This window comes from Urocampus carinirostris, chromosome 4 (genome assembly GCF_059441175.1).
Source record: "Urocampus carinirostris isolate Australia breed hairy pipefish chromosome 4, RoL_Ucar_1.0, whole genome shotgun sequence".
NCBI classification, from domain to species: Eukaryota; Metazoa; Chordata; class Actinopteri; order Syngnathiformes; family Syngnathidae; genus Urocampus; species Urocampus carinirostris.
The window spans coordinates 28,359,042-28,380,808 of record NC_142352.1 but is presented as its reverse complement, the minus strand read 5'-3'; the positions used below and the strand labels follow the sequence as shown (position 1 = coordinate 28,380,808).

At 38.9% G+C, this 21,767-nt stretch overlaps 1 protein-coding gene and 1 long non-coding RNA gene across 8 annotated transcripts in view; one reads left to right on the top strand and one right to left on the bottom strand.

The window, feature by feature from the left end:
• LOC148367201 (transcription initiation factor TFIID subunit 4) overlaps positions 1 to 21,767 on the top strand; it is a 156,047-nt gene that overhangs the window by 51,515 nt on the left and 82,765 nt on the right. For 2 of the 3 annotated variants that reach the window (XM_088334024.1, XM_088334023.1), the window contains 2 exons: positions 2,682 to 2,807; positions 9,433 to 9,489. In XM_088334024.1, the coding sequence (XP_088190150.1) occupies positions 2,682 to 2,807; positions 9,433 to 9,489 (183 nt within the window). Of the gene's footprint in view, positions 1 to 2,681; positions 2,808 to 9,432; positions 9,490 to 15,093; positions 16,188 to 21,767 lie in introns of those variants that run through there. The other variant, XM_088334025.1, reaches the window with a different exon arrangement.
• LOC148367202 (uncharacterized) lies at positions 2,664 to 21,122 on the bottom strand. Of its 5 annotated transcripts, none has more exons than XR_015850283.1 (4): positions 20,959 to 21,122; positions 20,716 to 20,797; positions 4,182 to 4,265; positions 2,664 to 2,741 (listed from the first exon to the last, which is right to left on the bottom strand). It is a non-coding gene; the product is annotated as an uncharacterized LOC148367202 (long non-coding RNA). The 5 variants fall into 5 exon arrangements; XR_015850282.1 differs by having other exon boundaries at positions 2,676 to 3,050; XR_015850284.1 differs by lacking the exon at positions 2,664 to 2,741 and adding an exon at positions 4,420 to 4,469 and having other exon boundaries at positions 3,113 to 4,265.

Genomic DNA, 21,767 nt, shown 5'->3' with positions numbered 1-21,767 from the left:
GCATTGTAATGTATTTTCAACATTAACATTACTTCAACACACTTTACATACATATAAAGCCTATATTGCGTATTATGCGACCTCCAAAAACTGCTTTAAAATAACCACATACTTAAAGGAAATATGTACCCAAAATATTAATCAAACATTTACCTAAGAAAACGATAATTGTTTATACGTGTATAATAAAGAATAATAAACCGATAATGAATATAAAAATGTAACAATTTTAATCATTTTACTGTACCTTTGAGCAGCATTTCGATGGCAGACACTCATACACCTTTTTTGTATTTCACCATAATTTCCTTTTTGAACTCTATTATCACCATTTTTAACATTTCCTCCCCCTTATCGCTTACTTTTTGGGGCCCGTTATTATAGGCAAAAAAGGCAATCCAAGCCACTAAATCACAATAAAATGAGATGTGGTCTCTCTCAAACACAACCAGGAAGGACTGAACAGGAAGAAGAGATCGCATGGCCCTGGGCGTTTAGACATGGTTCATATAGATCTTTAAACTCTTTGAATTTTAATATTGTGTTGCAAGGATTGAAAAGTGCTTAAATTCTGGGTGAAGTGCTTGTAAATGCTTGAAATTGTCACCATGCTTTTTAACAAGTCCACTTAAAAAATAATGCTTACACTGCTCTCTGGTAGCTTTGCTTTGTCCTTGCATATCTTCTTCCCTTGTGATTAAGGGGAGCTGGCATTGATTTGTATGGCATTTTGCTATGAACTTTCATCGCCCCCTACGGGTCGCGCCCATGAGGACAGGTGCATGTTACACCTTAACAGGGGACTTTAAAATGTGTTTTTAATGCAAGTATTATGTGTCTATTATGTAGATTTATTATGTGCCATACAAAAAATGAAGAAAGCTTTCCTCAGTGTTAAATTGTAATGAGAAGAACCCACTGCAACTGAAAATGTAAGGTACATTTTACTTTCATGTTTACACCTTTATGAGGAGAGATTTGATTCAAAAACAAATATATTGATTCAAGATGTAAAAACCATATGTCTTGTGAATGCACACGCGGGATTAAAAATCACATATGTAATGTCAGAATCATTTGTGGCTCTGCAAAATACATCATTCACACTAGATTTTTTTATTTTAACGGTACTGGAGAAATTGGAAAATAGTCCTTGAAAGTCCTTAAAAAGTGCTTGAATTTGGCCTGAAATTGTTTACGAACCCTGTGCTAAATACATGAAGAAACGTATGATGCAATTTTCTAGTTTATAGGAGGTTGTTTTAGTTTAGCAACATAAATGCAAGGCTGTGTCTTGTTTGAATGGGTATTATGTCTACAAAGACAAAATTCAAGAAACATTTTGTATTACCGCAGCACGTTTTTCGAAACCACCTAATTGCGATTTTTCTATTTCAAAGCGATTTTCAATTTAAAAGATAAAAGCATTTTCTGTGCTAGTTTTGTGAGTACTTAATCACACTGACATGCTTTAACTCTGAGAAAACAATGCCCTCTTCTGGAGAACTTTTTACAGTGCTATCTGTACTCACGAGGCTCACATGTAAGTGTGTGGCATAGTGTGCTGTTTGCAAACTTTGCCCCGTCTTTATTGACTAGTGTCATCAAAACTTGCCTATGATTGGCCGCCGCCGCTAAAACCCAAACTTTGATCATTACGGTCGGCTAAACACTCCATCACTCAAACAAGCAGATATAAATCTTTAAACAACACGGCAGTGTCTTGCGATTACACAATGGCACTACGTCACATCCCAATATCGTTTGGATTTCGGTTAGTCGTACAGCCCTACTTTGTAACAGCAAGATGTGTTGTGTCATGAAAATAACTTGGAATTCCTATTGCGTTTTTCAACCCTCCCCAGTGGCTATTATTTATTCTCCCCACACTGATTGCACTCCTATACATGAGCATCGAGCTGTTGTTAAAGAGCAGTCCAGCAGGAATGTGTTTTTGTAGTTTTTCGATTGGTCAGATGACATGGTATTTGGTTGCTGCCCAGTGCGCGGTTCACCGTATGACCCCGAGCCCCCCACCGTGTCACCGCACTGACGAATGAACGGGAACTGGAGAATTGGAGCAACATTTTTTTTTCACGCCGGTCTGAAATCGATGGGAATTACAGCCCCTAGGGTGTGTGTGTCTTTGAAAGTAAACGAGGAAAGAACAAACCTAGAATCCCTTAGCTACTTACCTGTAAATCCTTTTGTTTTCCCACCCCCAAAAATATGACATTTTATTTATAATCACAATAAAGTTGTTTTTTTGAAACAGCCCTAAAATTTAGGGTTGTATTAAACAAATCACCCACATAATTGTTAATTTTCTTTTAAAATTGGGTAGACTTATGGTGTTCATGACAAGCTAAAAAATTTTTTTTCATCTCATATAAAACAACCCAACAAGTTGGGTCATGTTAGATCAAACTATCGAACTGATCAAAGCAGAAAATTTTCCATTTTTTTCTTTTTTTAACTTTTGTCCAATAATTGATCCTACAGTTAGGGTTAGGGAAGGGTTTAAGACAGAGGCTGGCAGCCCAAATTGTTAAAGAGGCCATGTTAAATTTTAGAAAGGGTTAATACAAACATGCAGACATTGACTCTAATTTAATCTTTATTCCACTTTGAGTAGGCTCATATCAGTTCCCAGTTTAAAGAAAGTTTTTAATGTCTGTCAGGACGATGAAAGCTACGAGCAGTCGTCCGACGTGCGCTCTCAGCTGCGCTTCTTCGAACAACTAGAAAGGATGGAAAAGGCGAGGAAGGATGAGCAGGAGAGAGAGATCCTCTTGAAAGCAGCCAAGGTAAAGCTAACGTCTTCATATGTGTGTGCTGGTATTATGTCCTGTTGTGTCAAACACGTGCACCTGTGTGAAACAGGATGTGTGTGTTCGTAATGTGTATGTATGTTGCTCCTGACATATGAATTTGAGTGCAACACCAGCAGATGAAGTGACCTCCCCATGTCCTCCCGGGCTCCTGGCGGCAGGGATTCAATGTCCTGGCTCCTCCCTGTTGTGCTCACCTACTCCCACCCACACATGCTGCTACGCAAACACACACAAAATATTCCATAATAAGAAATGATGCACAGACAAGCACACTCAACCACACCCACTTTTATTTGTACAGGTAACATTTGACTCAATGACCTGATCGACTTGCATACACCCGTAGTTAAAACATCGGCCAGTAGATGCTTATTTCTTTTCAAGTTGATGCTCATTTTTCTAGAAGTTTCTTTTTTTTCCAGCGGATGCTCATTTTTTTAATCAGTGTTTGGCACCAGAGTGCCTGCAATTGGCCGAAAAAGATGAATGTGAATAGCATGTTGGGTAGAACTACGGCATAGAGGAAACATGTTTTAACATTCTGTATTTGTAAATATTTTACTCTCCTGGATTTACTACACTCACGGATATAAGAGAACCATGGTTGCACATTATTATTGAACGCAACGAGTTCGGTGAGCTACTCCGGCTATATATTTTCCCAGTATCTTGTTTCAGAGTGATATCGATGTTTCTGTGATGGGCCTTTTTTTAAATTAAACTCAATTCCAAGTGTTTATTGTCATATGCACAGTAAAGTTGCGAGCGAAAAAGAAAATAGAAACTAAGGAATGGTTGGCATTTCTTGAATCCCAAGACTTTAACCTTCCGAATGATATTTGGAACGATGCATTTGAGTGACATCGTACGGACACCGCAACCGCACGTGTCTACGACACGTATTTGCTTCTTTGCAAGCTTTCGGAATGTTAAGGGGTTAATAAGTTGGACTGAACTATCTGACTGTTTTGTCCACGTTCCCATTATAGCGCCTTATAATCCGGTGCGCCTTATGTATGGAAGATATAGGACCAAAAGCTATTTTTTGGGGGTGCGCCCTATAACCCAGTGCGCCCTATAGAGCGGAAAATACGGTACCTTATTTAGCTTTTTCTAGCTATTCATGATTTTTTCTAAAAGCTGAACATTCCATAATCACTTCTAAAAATAAATAAAATAAGCGAAAAGATCACTGCTGACCAAAAAGAAAGGAGAGACAAACCCCGGCAAATGAAATTGCCCTGCGGTAGCACATTAGCAAGGCGAACAAGCGCGAGAGCTTGGGATCATCTAATTAATTTAGAATGGGGACATTGTCCCACGCTAAGGATCGTCATCACCACACACCTCGTGGTCTTAATTGCGTTATTACGCCGCCACTCCCGCCGTGGATGACAATAGGACGCCAAACTCCATCACTCAGCTTTTGGCCTGTAAAAAAAGGAAGTTACAGAATTAAGAAACAGTACTTTCTAATGTCTCGTTAAAACTGAAGCGTAATAAAAACGGCACTGATTGCATTTCAGTAATAGCAAGTCCTACTAACCAATCTTACGTTTCTAAAAAAACACTTGCATGAGTTTACCTAAGGCCAAGGGTTTTGAGGGATTCCCTGACTTAAACCCCATAGAGAACCTAGTGAGAATTGAAAAAGAACAACAATATTGTAATATGAGGCTGTCACTCATAAAAGAAAATACACATAGGGCAATTTGAATACTGGCATTCAAAATGATGCAAATACTGTTAAGTAAAAAAACTGTGACTTCACCTACATTTCTTGGTGATTTCTGTATAATTGATACAGGTAATTTCTAAAAAAAAGTCTCACATTTTCGCATACACAGAAATCCTTTTAAAAGTGTTCCCAAATGAGATCCCTAAAAATGTGTTTTTAGCGGCAGTGGCTCAGGAGGTAGAGAGCTCGTCTTGGGATCAAGAGATCGCAGGTTCGATTCCCGGCTGCTCCGTGTTACATGTCGAAGTGTCCTTGGGTAAGACACTGAACCCCTAATACCCCCAATAAGCAGGTTAGCGCCTTACATGGCTGCAGGCCTGCTATTGGGAAATGTGAAGCACACTGTAAAGCGCTTTGGGAAGTCTTGACTTGAAAAGCGCTATATAAATGCAGATCATTTCATTTCATTTTAGTGCGAGATGGAAACTGGTAGGACAAAAAATGTGACGTACGAGTATTTTTCAATAAATTAAGTTGATATAGGAGTCGGTCATTTTGGTTTGAAGCAGCCATTCCAGGGCTTATAGGTTGAGATCTGCATACAGGAAATGCATTCTGTGAAGTGTTTTAGTTACCGTATTTTTTTAGACTATAAGGGGAACCTAATAACCCCAATTTGATAATAAAAAAATGATAAGTTCGCCTCAAAACCCAGTGCACCTTATATACTGCAGAATACCATTTAAGATTGGAGATGCATACAGTAAATTTAGGTATGCGTTACCAGTGTTTCCCATAAATTTATGTGAGACCCCGGTGGGCGGAGAGTCAAGGGGGGGGGGGTCTGGATGCGTGCATAGAGGGTGGGACCGGATGCCTGACCAACAAATTATTTCATTTGATTGTTTTCCACATAACGGGAGATCGACAGACGGGTTGGTGCAGCGTCTGCTGTCATTCGGACCCCGTACCTGTCTGTCGTGGTGAAGAGGGAGCTGAGCCGAAAGGCAAAGCCATCGATCTACCGGTCGACCTACATTCCTACCCTCACCTATGGTCATGAACTGTGGGTTATGACCGAAAGAACACAATCCCGGATACAAGTGGCTGGAATGAGCTTCCTCCGCAGGGTGCCTGGGTTCTCCCTTAGAGATAAGGTGAGAAACTCAGTCATCTGGGAGGGATTCTGTGTAGAGCCACTGCTCCTCCGCATTGGGGGGGGGCAGTTGAGGTGGCTCAGGCATCTGAAAAGGATGCCTCCTGGACGCCTCCCTCAGGAGGCGTCCCGGGAATGTCCCACACTGGAGAGACTATGTCTCTAGGCTGGCCTGGGAATGCCTCGGGATCCCGACGGATGAGCTGGAGGAGGTGGCTGGGGATAGGGACGTCTGGGCTTGCCTGTTAAGGCTGCTGCCCCCACGACCCGACCCAGGAAGATGGATGGATGGATGTTTTCCACTTACAAAAATTGCTATACAGTGTACACAATTTCAAATGAAAAATGTATAAAATATGGGGAAAACGTATAAGTTGACAGGTATGTTATTCTGATGTGCCACCTATGGGAATTCTGGGAAAATTAAGAGAACTGGCGCTTTCAGCTCAGATCACAAACGTCTCTTTCGGATTCTTTTGTTGCTTTAACGGATACACTAACAATCATATTTAATATTATGCATGAAATGAATGAATAAATAAAAATGTGATATGAGCTGTATTACCGTAAATTCCGGAATATAGGAGCGCACCCAGTAAAATTTTAGCGAAAAATATATTTTCTACACGCACAAGCTGCACCTGACTCTAAGCCCTATGTGCCCACATTGTAACTTGAGATATTTACAAAGAAAGACGTTACATAGAAAGAGTTTTAATACCCTCAACGTTCCCACAGCCCGCTGTACTTTTGATAAACAAATGTGTGTCCGTACAATGTCACTATTCACTGAAATACGTCAGTCCAAATATCATGGGAAAGTTTAAACTCGTGGGATTCAATATATGATGACTATTTCAAAATCTACTCATTAGAGAAACATTACAGATGAATAGAAATCCGCCTAAAGACATTTCTGCTTTCTTGGACGTTGCTTCAAGAAACTTGTTTGTTTTGCGCCACAACTCCCTTTGAAAATAAATATACTCGTAAAACTATTCCCAATATGGTAGTTAGGGCTCCCTTTGCTATTGACACCTTTTCCCCGATGAAGGTTTGTTCATGCTAGTTTTATTCACGCATAGAGCGCAAAGTTATATTCAATTTGCGTCTTCCTCGGCATAAATTCCACCTCTCTCACTCCTACCTTTACTGCTCCGGCGCCCCTGGCGGCCTTTAGGAAAATGCATAAAGTCTCCGCATCATTGGATAAGCTGCAGGGTTGAAAGTTTTTGACAAAAGCCGCGGCTTATAATCCGACTCATACCTCATATTCCAGTGCGCCTAATGTATGAAAAATATATGACAAAAGAATATTTTGGGGGGCGCGCTTTATGATACGGTGGACCTTATAATGAAAAATATACGGTACGTTAATCGTGTGAATTTTCTCTATGATTGGGAAAAGTATGGTGGCAAAGCCATATTAACAGGGTTCATTCGGGTGTTTGAAATCTTTGAAAATGTTTCTGTTTTCAAGGATTGAAAAGTGCTTGAATTATCGGTAAATTGCTTATAAATTGTTGCCATGTTTCTGAACAAGTCTGCTTTAAAGTTAACCCAACATTGCTCTCTGGTGGCTTTGCTTTGCCATTGAATGTTTTCTTCCCTCATGGTTAACTGCAGCTGGCATTAGTTTGTATGGCATTGTCCTATGAAGCGTCTTCGTGCCAATGAAGACTGCATGCTAAACCCAAACAAGGCACTATGAAATGCTTACTAGTGTGAGCAATACTTCTCAAGTATGAAGACTTCTTTTGGGCCAATGAAAAAAAATAGTTTGGCATTTCTCAGTGGTAAACTGTAATAGAAAGAACTTCTGTTAACTTAGAGTGTAGGCTACATATGGTCAGGGTGTCCCCTGCCCACTGCCCGAAAATCGTTCGGATAGGCTCCTGCACCCCCGCGACCCTACTGAGGAAAAGCGGTGCAGATAATGGATGGATTACCCAACACCTAATTGGGGAGAGATTGGTCTCAAAAACAAATATATTTGCAATTTACTCAAGATCTAAAAATCACATGTCTTGATAAATGCACATGCAAGACTAAATTATACATATGTAAATTGCAGAAAGAGTTGTGGCTCTGCAAAATACGTGATTCACATCGTATTTTACTTTTAATGGAATGAAGAATTTGGAAAATTCTCTTTGAAGGTCCTTAAAAGTGCTCGAATTTGGTCATGCAAATGTGTATGAACCCTGTATTAAGATCTGACTTACTTTGCCATTCATCCAAACAAAAATAGCCACTTTCTCTGATGCTGTAATATCCCGGAATGGCCTGCAGTGGTCAGCCATGCACCCATTTGAGGACGGTAGTGAAGGATTTCCCAGGGACACGCATATTAAGCCGCATTTCGGCCGCTTATTAAAATAGAAGTTTTGTTACGCCAGGGAGACACACACACCTACACACATTAACGGATTGCCACACTGGCTCAGTGACACTGTCACTGATACTCACCAACATCCTTCACCCCCTTTGTGTGTCTGAGTGTGTGCTGGCTCATGCAGAATTTTTAATAACCTCTTTTGATTAGCGGCCCCCTCCAGCAGCTTATTTAGGGCTGGATTTGGAGCGGGTTTAAAGGCCACAGTCCCCCCAAGGCAGTGCTTCGTTGCACTTCTACTCAATTCAAACACGATGTCCTTGACACCTCCATATACTGTTCCCGTTTTTGCATTTTTTTTTTTTTGCCGGAGCAGCAACAGATGAGTCGGATGGGTTGTTTGGGAAAAAAAGTGTTTTGTAAGTGATTTCTCAAAGCAGATGTTAGATCATGTACACCCCACACTACACCACCACCACACCTGCCTTGCATGGTTCCACGACGCAAAATTTGGTACATCAAATTGGATCAGAATGGGTCATTTGGGCAAGCGTCTTCTCCCAGTGAGCTTAGCCGCTATATATCATTTGTTCAGGGTTGCTAATCCAGCCTGTAGATCTATCAACGAATAAAATGCATTTGTAAAATAAATATAATTATATTAGACATAGAATGATAGAACGGACTGCCATTACCACCCTAAACAAGCTTGCAAAACTGAATAGATCCTTATTATCAGATTTATTTAGGAATTTTTGTTGATACTAAATGTGGTATTTTTTTTACAATTTTTTTTTTTCTTTGCGCTATTATTAAAACTTGAGCCAGTCTCTAAGCACTATGTTGTATATATTTTCGCCTATTTATCTTGACAGTCTTTAAACTTTTTTCATAGTTTTAGTCTTTATTCCATGTTTACCCTGCAGTGCCATGTTCACTCTCGTTGCATATAACAAATCACCGCATTGTTATTAATCAGAATAAAGGCAAGACTTATTTGACAAAACTCTAAAAGAATTAGTTCAAATATAGCCCCAATCAGGATCAAGCATCCGACAAAAATTATGAAGGGAATCAATGGCTAAAATCTGACTAAGTAAATTTTAAAGCTACAATTTGAAAAGGATGGTGTGAGGAATCCTCGAATGACCAGTGCTTCAATGAAGCAAGTGGTTCATTTAGGCTTTAAGTAATTAGTGATTTCCACGTCCTCCGCCTGAATAGCGCTATTTTGAAGCAGTAAGTTGTAGAGACAATCCAATTGTTTTTAAAAGTGGTGAACAGTTTTGTATTGTATTAATTTCCAGATGTGCAGATCATTTTGTAGCATTACTATCACTACCGATTCAGTTTTAAAAGTGAAGTAAGGATTCTTCAAACCAGCTGTTAACCTATACGCTTCTTTCTACCCCCATCTTTGACTCCACAGAGCCGCTCCAGGCAAGAGGACCCAGAGCAAGCTAGACTGAAACAGAAAGCCAAGGAGGTAAGATCATTACCCTTGACATTTGCCAGATTTGCGTGGATTAATTTTTCATACGCCTGCTACATATGTTATTCAGTTTAACATTGAATTTGAGGAAAAACAAAGTTAGCAAACTCTTTCCCAACGTGTGCACTAATATCAATCCAGTCATTTTCGGTCGTGTCACTAATTACTTTTCTTTTTTTTTTTCTTAAAAGCCTATAAGATGTAAAACGTATCGGGAATTTACAAGCGACTTAGTAACCACAACAGACAGCTTTTTCATCCTGTTATTTTGTAAACACATAATAAGAAAGTATTATCCAGGCCCCTAAAGCACATAGAACTAGAATGGTTGCGCACCATCACCCGCGTTGAGACTCAAAACCATTTTTATGCTGAATGTCCCTTAGGCGGGGTTATTGGCACATGACAATGGAAAAGCCAAAGAGTATAACTGAGTGCAGATCGAAAGTATGAAAGTGTCAGCTCTTTGTAGGGTATTTTTCACATCTAGGGTAACCTACACACACACACACACACACACACAACTCTATATATATATATATATATATATATATATATATGTATATATATATATATATATATATATATATATATATATAATATCCATTATCTCGAGCCCATCCCAGCTATCTTTGGGCAGTGGGCAGGTGACACCCTGAACTGGTTGCCAGCCAGTCGCAGGGCACACAGAGGCAGACAACTCATTCGCTCATTCACACCTAGGGACAATTTGGACCAGCCAATTAACCTGACATGCATGTTTTTGGAATGTGGGAGGAAACCGGAGAGCCCTAAGGAAACCCACACAAACACGGGGAGAACATGCAAACTCCACACAGGAAAGTGAGATCCCATGACCTCAGAACTATGCCGAACACGCGCTAACCACTGCACTGCCGTGCTGCCCTTTATATATAATTATATATACATATGTGTGTATATATATATATATATATATATATATATATATATATATATATATATATATATGAAAACATTAACCCTTGCTTTTCTCACAGGTGATTTTCTCACTGGGAGCTTACACCTAAATATTTCTCACAAGTTCGAAATATATTTTAAACTAACAAAAGAACATCCAATACCAAAAAAAATACTAACAATTATAATCACAAAATTATATATAATCTAAAAATAATACATATTTAGCACATTTTACTTGTTGATGATATTTTGAACATCCAATACAAAACAAATATCTACAAATTATTGCTTTTAATAATAAGCAGGTATTATTCAAGACTTTACACATTTTTCTTGTTAAACATATTTTTTGTTAATTGTGATGGTTCTTTTTCAAGTATTTAACTCATTTAAAATTGGCTCAGTTGAGATAAAAGATTTGTGACAACATGTTTATGGAAATAAATGCACCAATTATAATAATGTGTAAGCCTTATTCAAGTAACCTCTACAATATATTTTCCCTTGTCAGTGAGAACAATACCAATTTTAGAAGAGTCATTGAGAGAGAAAAGGGACTAAATGATGAAAAATGTGGGTGTATTTACCTTAATCAATAGGAAAGTGCTTTGCATACCCTTATTATCTTGGGAATTTACGAACGAGATCGTTTGTAAGTTGAATTTGTTCGTGAGTTGTTTTAGTGCTATATCTTGTTTGGAATGTATGTTTTAGGTTTTTATAGGTACATTTAAGGCTTGTACAAGAAACCTGTATTGTTTTGAAACTGAAACATAAACGTTTGATAAAATAATATGCTGTGTAATGTGACAAAGCAGGCTGAATGATGAAGCATAGTACTGAAAAACCAAGAAGCTACACATTAGGTGTCGACATTCTGTGGTTCGTGAAGACTCTTTGTGATTAAGGGTGTCACAAATAAACATGACTTGACTATAACGATTAAAAACAAGTTTAACTTACGTTTGAAAGAGTTAGGCGACGTCCTCCTCCCTGGTAAAAAGTTGACGAAAATTAATCGATCCAACCATTATCTCAAGCGCAACAAGCTTTCTTTCATTTCAAAAGAAACTGCTCGCCTCTTCTTTACACTTTACACCAACCATATTGAATGGATGCACGAGATATTAAACAATAAAAAGTTCTTAGCGTGCTGGAGATACTGTATTGAATGTTTTTACACACAAACTAGGGAGAGGAAGCGCATTTCTTCTTCGGGGCGGATGCTGGGTTAGCTCTCACACTGACACACGCCGGTAGTGGCAGAAAGAATTACTACAGTAATGTCCTGGAAAAAGGTGCACAATACAAAACCTAACTTACAGCAATGTCCAGATATTTTCCGACACCGCGAAAAAAAATGATCGTATCTACCGTCGAATGGTCGTAAGTAGGGGAGCATCTGTACTTCGTAAGGATAAATTCAAGCCCAACTTGTTCCGTCAATAAAAAGTCCTTAAGCGTCTGTTCTCTTTTATTTGCATTTTTCACAACTACCGGGATTCTGCATCAACATAAAATATTCCAACAAAAAAGTCTGAAGATATCACACTTAAGTGTGCATTCGGAATATTTCTATTGAATGATGAACTCAGATTTGACTTAAGAAAAAACAAAATGTATAAGCTGTTGGTGCTCATGGTAAAAACGTTTTTAAATGAACTTCTTGTTTTAAGTACGTATATTTCCTTCTTGTTTTTTTTAACAACACGCTTGCCCGAAAATGAAAAATAGCAATATTTTATTTATTTTTTATTATAAATATTTTTAAATAAGCCTAATCGTTTCATCGAGCAGATTTGAGATAACTTTAGAATTTTTTCTCTACCAAGTTTACAAAAACATATGTGAAGTAGTCCTCCATCTGCCACATAAAATAAGGAAAATTGTCTAAATTATGAATTACTTTAAAGCCACCTTTTCAGACTTACCTGTTCATCATAATCTTCCTCACATGCTCCCTTTTTTTTACTGTAATTAGTTTTTTTTTTTGGCATTCAATGTCTGTTTTTATTTTGTTTTTTTTATTGACACCACTGTTTTTATTATGTGTATAGCGGGTGTCCTAAACGGCTGTTCGAAATAAAATGTATTATCATTATCAAGTTATGAGAAAAAAAAAATATGACAATTAATATTTTCACAGCAAAGTGCTGTTATTAACATGTTAATAATCCATGTTTATTCCTTCCTTTTTTAAAAGTCAGGTTTTGTACGGGTGCTTGAAATCTTTGAAAATGCTTGAAGAAATGAATAGTGCTTGAATTTTGGGTGTTTGTAAAAGCTTGAAATGCATGTTCTCTCCGTGTTTGCAATAGCCCTGTTTCTCATCAAGTCCGCTTAAAAATGATGGCGACACTGCTCTCTAGTGGCTTAGCTTTGCCGTTGAATTTCTTCTTCCCTTGTGATTAACTGCGGCTGGCATTAGTTTGTACGGCATTATCCTATGATCCATCATCATCCCCTATGGATCGTGCCCCAAAGAACAGGTGTATGCTACCCCAAAACAAGGCACTATGGAATCTATATTTAATGCATTGATTAGATATCATGTACCCACATTATTATGGGCCATGCAAAATAATTAAGGTAGCGTTTTCCAGTGGTGAATTGTAATGGGAAGATTAAGAACTTGCCTCAACTGAAAATATAAGCTTCATATCACAGTGATTTCTACTCAACACTTTTATGGGATTTGTCTCCAAACAAATATAATTGCGATTTACTCCAGACCTAAAAATCATGTCTTAATAAATGCACGCGTAAAATTAAAAATTGCATGTGGAAATGGTAGATGTACTTGTGACTCTGCAAAATACAGGATTCTTCCCGGATTTGTTTTTTGAATATAACTTGATCAATTGGAAAATTGGCGTCGAAAGTCCTAAAAGTGCTTAAATTTGGCCTTGAAAAAGGTGCACAAACCCTGATAAACATTGTTTTAACTGATTTGTGTAGTTACTCCTTTCCCGTTGGATAAACTTTGTGTGCACTAAACCTACCACTTTCCTTTTGCCCTGTGCTGTTTATTGGGAAACTAACTTGTGTGTTATCATGGCAGGAGCCTTTTTCACGTACACACACACAAAAGAGCGAGTTTACCCTCCGAATGAGCGTTTCAGACGCAGCGATTTACTCCCCGCATTAACTTTTACGGCTACAAAGGAGCGCAAAGACGCATTGTCTCTTGCGTGTAATAGGCTAAAGTGCCACTCTACGGCTCTTTAATCTGAAGCGGAAGCAGCCGCATCTCGTCTCGGATAGCACACATTCCCAGTGGAGCTCTGAAAGTAGACCTCTCTTCTTCATCTACACAGAAGAGTTCTATCATAAGCTTGCGTTTGTTTTTGTCCCTGTTTACGCGCACTAACTTCTTTAACTCTCATGTGGGCATAAGGCTTAAAAAAAGCAGCACTCACCTGTTGTTGTTTGCAAGTGCAGGTTTAAACAGCAGATCAGCTTTCTTTTAAAACTTTTATTTAATATAGTTTACTTTTTACAAGTTGCACTTCAATGACATCCTGAGAAGATGTTGAAAGGGGTTGAGGGCCTTACGAATATGAAAATATGTGAAGAGTTCTTAGGATCATAGAATAAAGTGAAAAACATTAATAAAGTAATCCCTAGCCGTATCGTAAATTCTGTTCTGCATTCTGAGCGGCTAAACAATCCTCCGGCCTTTTTCTTCTTGTTTCTACCTCAGCTTACATGACGTTGCCGTCCGACTTGTATGCATACAATTAAACCGCTTAATGAATCTATATTTTGGATGCACAAATCATTTTCAATAAAATTTTTTGCTAAAAGCCATAGTGTCAACAAAATGCGCTGGACTAACATAGGCACCGGCAGCTGGGGCAAAAAGGCAGAGGAAGATGCTTTCTATTGCCAACAAATCTTGAATTCTCAAACAGATAGACTTGCTCTGGAGCCACATCCTGCTCTTTGACACTCCCTATTGGCTCCCTGGCACGTTCTAAAAATGTTTGATACTGGAAATAATATGGTTTCTCTAAAAGGGAAAACAGAACACATTATTAATGTTTTCAATATATATATATATATATATATATATATATATATATATATATATATATATATATATATATATATATATATATGTGTGTATATATATATGGCCCGGACCTTTTGGTTTTGGGTCTAAATGTCTCTTTCAACTTTTAGGTTGCCAACCGGAAAGTAAATGCAGTTTTCCTTAACGCCTGCATGATGGCAGCTAAGAATGATGTGAAATAAAGTAGATCCTGTCCTTAATACAGATGTGCAATAAAACAGCAAGATAATTATTATAAGTAGAATTTGACAGTACATAAATAATTTGTAAATAAACAAACCTTTATATGGTTTAGTACTTTTTTTGTTCAAAAAAGACTTGAGCCTGTAAATTGGGTTTGTTCTTTAGTTTCATTGTACAATAGAGTGATAGAGTATTTATAAAAAAATAAAGGGGGGTTTTGAACATCGCAGGACCTTTTTGGTACGTAAGCCCCGCTAAAACAATGGATTACTGTGAATTGTAAAACACGGGAGCTATTTTAGAATGCTCTTCCTGAACGTCAGCTAGGCGTTCAACACAATTGTCCCCGAGATCCTGGTAGAGAAACTCTTCCAACTTGGGATTTCCTCCATCTGCAGCTGGAATAAGGACCTCCTCTCCAACTGCCCGTAGGCTGTGAAACTCGACCGCCACGTCTCTTCCACCCTAACGCTACGCACCACATCTCCCCCAAGGATGTGTGCTCTTCTGTTCACCCTGTATACCTCGGACTGTTCACCAACCCGCCACAATAACACGTTTGTGAAGTTCGCTGACAACACGACCTTGGTGGGACTCGTCTGATGGGGATAAGAAGGCATGCAGGAAGAAAGTGGATGTGTTGATTACGTTGTGTTCACAAAATAAATTAATACTTAACACCACAAAATCCAAGGAAGTCATACTTGACTTCAGGAGGACACACGCAAACCCAGCTCCACTCATCATATTGAGACTGTTTGGAGAGAGTCTACTCCTTCAGACTCCTGGGCGTACACATATCTGACGAACCCTCCTGGTCTGCCAACAGCAGGGCTGGTGGGAGAGCCCCAGCAGTGACTCCACTTCCTGAGGGTCCTCACAAGAAATAACCTAGAACAGAAGTTGCTGGTGTCTTTCTACAAAGCCACAGTGGAAAGCATTTTGGCATGCGGCCACACCGTATGGTATTCTCGGAGCAAGGCAGCGGACAAGAAAATCATACAGAAAGGAATCAACACAGACCACCTCCTTTACCTGTTGACCTGTGCTAGGCGCTACAGGTCCCTCAAAACGATTGCAAACAGGCTTAGAGACAGCTTCTTCTCCAGGGACATCACAATCGTAAACAAATACACAAAAGTATTGCACAAAACTGTGAAGAACACATTATGAATGAAAAGTGCTGCTGCTAAATGTTAAAGCGGTTATTTTCATTGCACTATTGTTACAACTCGGGCCGCAACTATTCTTCATTGCATTATTATTACTCCAACTTAGGCTACATTTTCTAAGCACTATGTTGTAATTATTACTTTTTTGGCCTATTCATCTCGATAGTCTTATCCGTTTCATCTTCAAAGTCTCTATATTCCATGTTTTACCCTGGAGTGGCATGTCTAATCTTGTGCATACAACGTTGATATCAATGACAATAAAGACAATTCTAACTCTAGTAATTCTAATTGGACAGTTTTGCAATTAAATGGCAAGATTATCATTAAAGTTATAATTTCACAGGACAGAAGTTATTTGTAAAAAAAGTTAAACAATTAGTTAAGCCTGTCAATTCGGTTTGTTCTTGAGTGTTGGACAAATAAAAAAAATAGAGAAAAGTTACTACTTTGCGGGTTCTGACTATCGCGGGACGTTTTTTGAACGCAACCTCTACAAAAAACAAGGGTTTGCTATATTAATCAAACTAATTTTATGGTAGTTTTTGATTCTGTAAATTTATTTTCCTTAATTGTGTATCTATTCATTGTGCTTCTCTGCGAGATATACAGTGTGACGGCTGCCCGCAGTTCCATTTCCATTTAGCAGCAGCTGTAAGTGTCTTTCTCAAGGGCGCCCCGCCATTGTCGCCAGGCCAAACACTTTCATTTGGGGGATTTTTCCTTGCCGTTGAACTCGTGACCTTCAAAGGCAACGAGCCCCCATCCGCCGGCAAATGGCAACACTCGTCGTCTTCTCACCCGGAGTCCTTTTTCTTCCCCCTCCTGCACCGGTTAAGAGCGTTTGTGCACAGATCTCAGCCCTTAACCATAAGCTCAGCATATGCAAATTAGTCCGTGTAATAGGCAGTGCGACAGGTTCGGAACCCGCAGGGTGATCCCTGTGATCAAAGTGGATCCCCTCCCTGTTAAGTGGCAGTGTGCTCGTCATGTGGATGTGGCCAGATTATTGCCACGTATACATGCACTCCCATTATAATAAGCTCCTTGTGGGAAATATAATATATAAGTATATGGCTGTAATTTTCTTGGAACGCAGAAGCACACTACTGTAGAAACGTCACCCCTATAGATAGGAACAGTTTATAAAGATAGCCTTACACCTCTGTTGCATATTTATTGCCAAATTAAAAGACAGTGGTACCTCAGAGCTTAATTTGTTCAAATTGCTCGTGTACTGAGCAAACTTTCCCGTTATGAAATAATTAAAAAGTACTTGGTTTGCTCACGTTCTCCCAAAAGCATGTTGAAAAACAGCTATAAAACGCATCTTCCTGATCACTAAAACACCTTTGAATAATAATAATAATAATAATAATAATAATTTCCTTGTATTGTCATTCTGTGTAACAATGTACACAGAACGAAATGTCGATTGCACCTGACCCGTTGTAGCGAGCCGATGCAGCCGCAGCCAACAGAGGGCACCGCCGACCACTTTTTAAGTCTTAGGAATGACTCGGCCGGGGCGCGAACCACCGACCTCCCAGTCTCAAAGCGGGCGCCTTACCATCTAGGCTAGTAATCAAACATAAAAATTACAGCAATAAGATGAATAATTTATTGATGAAATAAAATCCGAGTTTTTTATGAGTGGCGTACCAAAAGTGTGCGCTGGTGCGGAGGAAGGGGCGGGTTGTAATGAGGAGTCAGGGAGATCGCATACCTGTCAACGTGTATGTTTTCCCTGTATTTTATGCGTTTTTGGATCATTTTTTAGATAGTGTTATGAGTGCACTGCAGGAAAGAGGTCTAAATCTCGTGGAAGCTAGAGCTCTTGTTGGTGATAGGAATGAATGGAGAGGTGTTGTGAAAGGATAGTGGGATGTTTGGACGCGCTATAAGGGATGGCCTGGGCACCCGTATGATGTGGCAGGGGTAAACCAGTGAAAGTTGTCGGGCCCTGCTGTTGAACAGAAGAGTGTGTTGTGTCACCCTGACCCGAGTGACATGGCTTTCTTGTGTCCCGTTTCATCTGGAGGGACGAAAGCATGACCAACTTGGGTGCCGAGGTGCTTAACTTGTTTGAGTGTTTGGGCATTTGGGTTGGCCATGGTCCCACAAAATGTTTGTGTGTGTTTTTTGCTACTTTTTCCCTTTTATTTTTTATTTTATTTTTTTGTGTATGTGTTGTCTTGCTGTCGGTCACCCCTCTTGAGGGATATGACCACTGTAGATATATAGATAAATAGAGAGATAGATGGATAGAGAGATAGATGGATCATTTATCTTTGTGTACGCCGTATTACAGTTTTTATACATGGGGGGGAAAAAAAAGACAGATTTGGTCACGCCCATTCGGCTCTAATCCTGATAGTGTTTTTCACCGGTAAGCAGACGACAACGAGGGGTCTCTAGTGGTAGCCTCTGGGACTGCTCGTGAATACGATTTCCCTTTGTACAGTTTTGTTATAAAAAACAAAAAAAATTGTATAACGAAATTCTCTTATTTAGAGGTGCTTGTATAAAGAAGTACAACAGTCTTTACACTGGAATAATTATAGATTAAAAATTCAGGAAGTAAGATATATTTTTCGTCTATTCTGAAATCTGCCTTTGGCATACGAGAAACATTTTCTAATTTGAAGTATTTTCTTTCATTTACTTAAAAAGAGTGAATATATTTATCTGCCATTTTATCTGCCTTTGTTTTGTGTTTTTTGTAGCGTGGTACTTAAAATGCACATTCTTTTGAAATTCAAAGATCTACTTCAATATTGTCCTTGACAAACTCAAATGATTAGTGTAAATTAAGACATCTTTGAGGATGGTGCATTCTTATGCATTAGTTTCACATTTTTAAACTGTTTTACACTCTTTTTACATTTTTATGGCAAACTCAAATATTTATCGCAAAGCTAGCAGTAATCTTTGTTATTTTTTGGGGAGTTTGCGTTCCAAAAATGTCCTGCAATAGTCAAAACCCGCAAAGTTTACTCGGGCTGACGGGAAGTGGGGTAAAGATGAGTGAGACCTGTTGTCGTGGCGGACAATAGTGGATATATACTTTTCCCACCCTTACCTTTGGAAATATAGACTTTATTTCCTTGGATTAGTTTCAACGGGCACCTGGACTCTGCAGGTCTGCATCAAACTTTAAGTACCGGTATCATTTTCTGTTAATTTTGCCGGCTGTGGTTTTTGGACTGTGTACTTTATTTTTGGTTACAATCGCGGGACTCAAATCCGGGTTTGGGCTAATTTTTTGATTGTGTTACATGTTTTAATGTGGGCGCATGCGGCTTATATACAGTTGCGGCTTGTGTAAGTACAAAATCGGTTTTACTCTTAAAATGTGGTGGGTGCGGCTTATAATCAGGTGCGCTCTATAGTCCCGGAATTTCCGGTATAAATAAAAGCCAAAAAAATAGAGTTGCAGCAAAATTAAGTATTTTTATACATTACGAGGAGCTGAGCTGTCCTTACTATTTTCAGAAGTTGTTATAGTTCTAAACTCTACATTTACAAACGGTATAACCCCGTTTCATTTTTGTGGGGTAATGGCCATAGTCTCTCACAGGGCTCTTGCCTTTCCATGTTTCCATCACCTGTCCAGCTCAAGGCAGCAGAGCTGGCTGTTTGTGTCTGTCGGCAGCTTACACATCCGCGCACATTTCATCAGGATAATGAGCGCTTGGACACTGCCCGGGCCTAGACTTTGTCACCAAGAGCACAAACACACTTTTTGGGCAAAGTCCATGAAGAAATCATAAGCGTCATTTAGGGGAAATGTACTTTATTATCATTATATTGTTGGTCATAAGTAAGCAGTCATAGGTGAAGAACCACCATTGCAGTGTTAATGCAGTATTCTGTATTAAGGGTGGATGATATTGAAAATTTTAGCATCAATCAGATCCAAGTAAATACAGAGTAGCGATGAGAGTAGCCAAGGTTGCTGGGTGAGAAATTTACTTTGCCATTTACATATAGAAATCGGTGGAGGGGTGAAGTGTCGATCCCAGGACAGTAGCACAGATCCCATCCAAGTATTTTCTTAGTATCGATAATGTCAATATTTAGATTGATCCGCCCATCCCTATTGTGTATGTAATTTCTTTAACCAATTGTCTCGCCCACACTACACTTGACTAATAACATCCGTCTTTTAAGTTATTGTTGTCAAATTAGTGCAATAGTGTGTACTCAAATGTATCAATGATAACTACAATGACTTTTCCCTTTCATTATTTTACTAATTTTTTCAGTTTTTTTTTCACTAACGTATTTTTATAAAAATGATACATGTAAGTATAAAGAAAAGTCCATTTTTATTTATACAATGCAATGTCTTACCGTAAAAAAATAACCAAGTAGACTTTTGAATCTGTAGGAAATCCAGACAGGTTATTTGTGTTTGGCGTGTGCATAAAAGGACAATGGGTATTATCGGACCTCTACATGTCACTGTGTAGTGCAACAAAGAACAAGTGCTAAAAAGCACAAGAAATAATGCAAACTTGTCTCCAGACCCAAGTGACAAAACCGTACCATTTTTTTCCCTCATTTTTTGCCAAGTCGTACACATTTTTTTGTTTTTGGGTAACCGTAGTTGCAAAGTCAAGTTTAAACATTAGCAGACACTCAAAATAAGGGGAGAAGACATTTATCGATATTGAATTTCCAAAGAGAATTCCATCCCATCCTAAAACCCTCCTCCGAGCCCCCTAATTTCATAAATCTTTAAGGTTACAAAAAATAGATCAGCCCTAAAGGATGTGGAAATAAAACATATGAGTTTATTTAAGTGGTTTGATCATAGTGTTGCCCCTCACAGTGAAAATGTACCTTTCTTTTGATTTCATTGCGACCCCTCTTTCTTCAGACACCATTGTTGCAAAGTCCTACCTTCGCCAAATCGACCATGAATCTGGAAGTATATAACGTTGGACATTACCATGACATAAAAATTAAGCTTTAAGTGTATTGAAATTCTTTTGACCAAAGAAAAGGACGAATACATTCCCGTTGTAAAATTCTGCCTTGTATGACTCCTTATTACAAGACTTAATATAAACCTTTACCCTGTACCTAATAAACAGGCCCCATCAGAATCCAAGTTCACGGTAATATTTCCATCCATCCTCCCTTCCATCCAAGTGCTCCAGGCCCCTTTTCATTCGAGGCGGGAACATGAAAAATTCAGCAAAGGCGCTTTGAGCGAGCGAGGCGTCGCCCGGCATTCCTCTGAAATGTTGCCGTGTTGTGACAATGATGAACAGAGACGAGGGAACACGACCACTCTCCAGCGTTATGCTGTCATAAAAGTGATTAGCACCACGTGCGACCATGATGTAAGGAGAACGCAATGATATAGTTTTTAGTGGCTTTCCCTATAAAGCAGTGGTTCTTGAACCGTGGGCTGTAGCTTGGGCAACAAATGAATAAATGAGATTTAAATGTGCTCATATTCATACTGTGAATAAGTCAGAAATTACTCTCCTATAAACAGTACTGGAGCTTGAAATCTTTGAAAATGCATAAATGGTATTGTTGTGTTTTCAAGGATAGAAAAGTGCTTGCATTTCGGTTGCAGAGCTTGTAAACGCCTGAAATTGTTACCATGTTTACAACAAGTCTGCTGACACTGCTTGCTTTGCCATTGCATTTCTTCCCTCATGATTAACGTCAGCTGGCATTAGTTTGTATGGCACTGTCCGATGAAGAGTCATCGGCCCTTATGGGCCACACTCAAGAAGACAGATGCATGCTACACCTGAACAGGGCACAATAAAATGTGCATTAGTTCAAGGATTATGTATCATTTATGGACAATTATTATGAGCCATGGAAAATGTTAAGATAGCATTTCCCATTGGTATATTGTAAAAATATTAGCT